This window comes from Priapulus caudatus, unplaced genomic scaffold (assembly GCF_000485595.1).
Source record: "Priapulus caudatus unplaced genomic scaffold, Priapulus_caudatus-5.0.1 Scaffold291, whole genome shotgun sequence".
In the NCBI taxonomy this organism is placed as follows: Eukaryota; Metazoa; Priapulida; class Priapulimorpha; order Priapulimorphida; family Priapulidae; genus Priapulus; species Priapulus caudatus.
This window is the reverse complement of record NW_014577352.1, coordinates 299426-304131: the sequence shown is the minus strand read 5'-3', so window position 1 is coordinate 304131 and position 4706 is coordinate 299426. Positions and strand designations below refer to the sequence as shown.

At 40.7% G+C, this 4706-nt stretch overlaps 1 protein-coding gene across 1 annotated transcript in view; it reads left to right on the top strand.

The window, feature by feature from the left end:
* LOC106808641 (ATP synthase lipid-binding protein, mitochondrial-like) overlaps positions 1-3882 on the top strand; it is a 5109-nt gene extending 1227 nt beyond the window's left edge. The window contains exons 2-6 of the mRNA XM_014811446.1: positions 491-573; positions 1537-1602; positions 2032-2121; positions 2754-2850; positions 3324-3882. Of these exons, the coding sequence (XP_014666932.1) occupies positions 532-573; positions 1537-1602; positions 2032-2121; positions 2754-2850; positions 3324-3487 (459 nt within the window). The 5' untranslated portion in view covers positions 491-531 and the 3' untranslated portion in view covers positions 3488-3882. The remainder of the gene's footprint in view (positions 1-490; positions 574-1536; positions 1603-2031; positions 2122-2753; positions 2851-3323) is intronic.
* The last annotated feature ends 824 nt before the right edge of the window (positions 3883-4706 follow it).

The window sequence follows — 4706 nt, the reverse complement described above, 5'->3', positions numbered from 1 at the left end:
TGGCCTTAGTATTACTGGAGACGGGACCGCCGAGCCACGGGAGATTCACAGTCTCCAATGTTGAGAGCCAGGTTTTTACACCTTGAGAAAATTCACTGCCCCGGGCCGGGGTTTGAACTCGCAGCCTTCAGTGGACAGTATACGTGGCCTAACCACTGGGCCACGAAGGCGCTCCAAGTCATGAGTCATAAGTTGATAAGTCATAAAATGGGCGAAGTCACAGTTATAACTTGTAGTTCATAACTAGGCTATAATAATACATGTAAATGTAGGAAAATAGAAAACTACATTTGTACCATTCACACTCTTGGCTTGTTTTCCGTTTAAAACGCTTGACATTAGTATGCAATGTCAGCAACAACAGTTCTAAAAAACTGGGGTTTCAACATGCAATCAACGTTTGACTTCAGCTGAATGAATTGATTTATTGCCATTGAAATTATCAGTTATGTGCTAGAAGTAGCTCATACAAAATTTGATTTCCTTATAGAAACCTTGCGTGAGTTGGTAGCTTTGATTGCAACAGACAACATGTATTGCGCACGATTGATGACACCTGCTTCTAGGACTCTGGTACGTTGCACATCCTTGCAGGATCGAAGGTTTTTTAACACGTTCAACGCTGCCGGTGTTAACAATGCACCTGCCGCCCTGCACACAGGCACTTGGAGCGTTTCAATAAAATATAATGCTAAATAAATACGAAATCTATTTACTACCAAAGTCTTCTATACTCTCTTTCACCTATTGGTGCCGACAATTTCCTGCAAATGCCGTCCAAATGCTTATTAAGACTTTGGTAGTAAATAGATTTCGTATTTATTTAGCATTAAATTTTATTGAAACGCTGATGCGTTTTGATTGTTCCCACGAGATGACTCGTCGATCCGCGGGGAACGTGTTAAGTCAGGGGTCGAAATTAGCGGTATCCCGATATCCGCGGGATAGTAGATTTTTGTGTTGGATACCAGATTTCAATACTTAGTATCCCGCCGGGATAGTAAAAAAAAAATCACCAAAATCGGGGTAGTGGTTGTTGAGCATATTTATGCGTCTAGACAATACAGTGTCTGCAGTGTACTTGTCTGTGCATATCTGTGAATCTGTTTTCAATGTTTTTATATAATAATTACATTACATATTAATAATTTTCAAATGCTATTGTAAGCGGGCAAAGCCCACACGCCATGGAAAGTGATCCCGTGTACCAACCGGCAGTTGGTGTGAATCCGGAACGCGGTGGAAGTTACACTATTATTGCATATATTTCAAGATTTTGGATACCAACATTGTTGAAATTACTATCCAAAAAATGGGATACGAGATCTTTGGGGGGAGACCAGATTTCAATACCTGGTATCCCGAATGGATACCATAATAAAAATCTAATTTTGACTCCTGTAAGTAGCTTTTTCATAACTGACACTGCAATTTAATTTTTCGTGCAGTCAAAAGTGTTTATATATATGTAGATACAGTGCATGTGGGAATTTCTTGTAAATCTATTTAATTTATTCCTTATGTTATTGATTGCAGGGATCCATCTCCCGGTTATCAGCAACACGTCCCCTGAGTCAAGCACTTGCGTCGAGCAACACTGAAGTAAGTTCACCTTCATTCTGCGCAGGGGTAATTACAGTAGCACCATCTGTTTATAATTCTGCAGCGTGTGTGTGTCCCGCACCATACAGCAATGTACCTTGGCATGCATCCAGGCTATAAATAGTTAAATGGGTAGTAATTCGTTGCGATTGGAGTATCGTTTTGTGGCTTCGTATCCTAGTGTGTGTTTTATAGTGTCACGTCGTCATGTATTATTTGATGCCTGCATCTTCACAGCATTGCTTGAATCCTTTTTAATAGCAAACACGTAGTGGTGAAGTAATGCATGCTTGCCTATCTGTTTGAATTGACAAGTGCAGTGACCATTAGAGAACTTAGTTAATTTTGATCAGTTGCAAAAGTCATGTATACTATACACTCATTTCACATTGGTCCGTATTTCGCAATATTTTTTTATGTGTTTTTCAGAATGGACAAAGTCTAACCACTTACAATGGGCTATCGGGTTTCAATATTCCACTTAGCAACTCAATGGCCTTGTCGCCTCTTCTGAGCCAGGTGAGTATGTGGAATTTCCTATGAGCAGCCTACTACTGCATTATGTAACAGCCACGCTTCTTTTGATCTTGATACCCTTTCCTCAGTTCCTACAGACGTTTTCAAGTGTAATTTGTAGTTTTTCTCGCGAGATTTTAGAGGCGCAAAGCAAGCCTTCCAGGGCCTGCTTGATTCAGCCTGTGTGGTGATATCAGGTCACCATCTGTGAACAATTACATTGTTGTGACTATCAAAAGTCACATCGAAATGCAAAATTATAGGTGTTTTATGAATGGGGTTAAAATGTTTTGAATTGAGTGAAATATCGATCTGAGTAACATAACCATGTCCCCATCGTATATAGTTGATAGGTCGGTCAAACTAGACAATGCCTGCACGTCTAATTCTTGACTTTCTCACTGAATCTTGTTATTGCTGCTATCACAGCAAGGATTAGCTGCAGCTTCTTCTGAATCACTTCGAGTAGAAAACCACTATTTGCAGCCTCCGCAGCAATGATTAGCTTCAGCTGCTTCCAAATGTAGCCAGTCTAAGTAGATGGGTGATTCGCGGACGTCTTACGATCGGGGGACGGTGCAGCGCACGGATTATGAGTCGTACTAATTTGCGCTGCGTCCGCTTGACTTCCGCAGGCACGCGGATTCCAGACCAGCGCTGTGCAGCGCGACATTGACTCTGCAGCCAAGTTCATCGGTGCAGGAGCAGCCACAGTCGGAGTCGCTGGGTCAGGTGCGGATGGGAGGGAGGTGCAACGGCTCGCGCTGTTACGCCACGAAGGTTGCGCATGGGGTGGGGGGGGGGAATAACTCGAAAACTTAAAGGATTTATTTCGAACATAATTTCCAACCGGTCTCGTGTTTTCCCACTTTTATACTACATTAGCGGTTATTGCTTGAGTAGCTGCAACTGTCTAGAGTAACGCCAACATGTGTTGAAACCTTCGTACTTGGCTATGTTCACCACAACATGCACAATTCGAGTTTTGATTACCGCTGCCATTTCTTGCGAATCTCGGGCTATCGCAAGGTATCGACCAATTTCAAAATAGAAACTACACAGAATCAGATGCCCTTTTAAATCCTTTATTGTCGAAATTATGTTCAAAATAAATACTTCAATATCAAACCCTGTAAACTGACCCTTGTACTGGTTGTAGCCAGCAGATCTGGCCTTGTTGTCTAACCCGCTGGTTGTTGTTGCAGGAGCCGGTATCGGTACGGTGTTTGGAAGCCTCATCATCGGCTATGCGAGAAATCCGAGTCTGAAGCAGCAGCTGTTCAGCTACGCCATCCTCGGCTTTGCGCTCTCTGAAGCCATGGGGCTCTTCTGTCTCATGATGGCCTTCCTACTGCTCTTCGCTTTCTAAGCGAGTGAGCGTCCGTCGTTAATGAATTGTTTGGATAGATCGGCCGGTGGTCCTGTAGGGGGCGTGGGGGGTTGCGGCGCGCCACTGCCTAAACTCGGTGTAATGTTGAGCCAACGTTTTTTTTTGGTTAATCTTGTTACCTGTAATGAATTTGTCGGTGGACAGTGAATGTGGGGGAGGCTACCGACTCGGGGAGAAAAAGTAACCGGAATATTAGAACAATGGCTGCCATTTTTTGTAATGTAAAATTAATAGACCATTGGTGCACCAACTCTGTATTGCAAATTTTGCGAGCGTACGTACAAGGAAACAGACCAACGGTCGGGTTAGTGACTACCGTAACGTTTTTCTGTAGAAAGAAAAATGCTTAATAATACAACGTGTTACGTTACGAATTGTGTTTTGCATTTGTTTTTGTCAAATTTTACGTTTGATTTTGAAGTGTGAAGCAGGGTTGGCACCATCCAGTGGTGCAAATCGAAATGTGAAAGTGCTAGTTATTGGTATAACAATTCAACTTCATTAGAATGGCTTCAACAAAGTAAACAATCAAATTTATATATGTACCAAAGTAAATATCTACTCTGTAAGAAAACATGATTGCCTTTCTATATTCTAGTCTAAATAGCTCTGATTATCAAAATTCCTATTTCGATTTGTTTTCTTTCAATTGGTGTTCAGATCGTTTGTAATTGTAAGCGTTCTAGAAACGTCACTAACTGGTTAATATCTGTGAATAAAGTATTTATTGTTAACGCAAGCAGAGCATTACGCAAGGTATATATAGTAATACATTAGAGGGCGCAATAAGCGCTAACAAAATACCATTTGGCCGTAAATCAGAATATTTACGATTAGTAATGTTTGATACAAACACATACAATCATAAACATATATGTTAGATACAAACACATGTGCTTGTGATTTGAGAAAGATTTTGTGCAAAGTGGAAATGTGAAAGTGTGTGTTTGTAGTACTATGATGAGTGTACAACACAGTCAGTACTAGTATAGCTATTTTTTACACTAGATGGCGCCAAAGAGTCATATTGTGACATAAAATTTCATATAAAATATGACTATTTTTTACACTAGATGGGGCCAAAGAGTTATATTGTGACATAAAATTTTATATAAAATATGACTATTTTTTACACTAGATGGGGCCAAAGAGTTATATTGTGACATAAAATTTTATATAGAATATGACAATTTTTTAC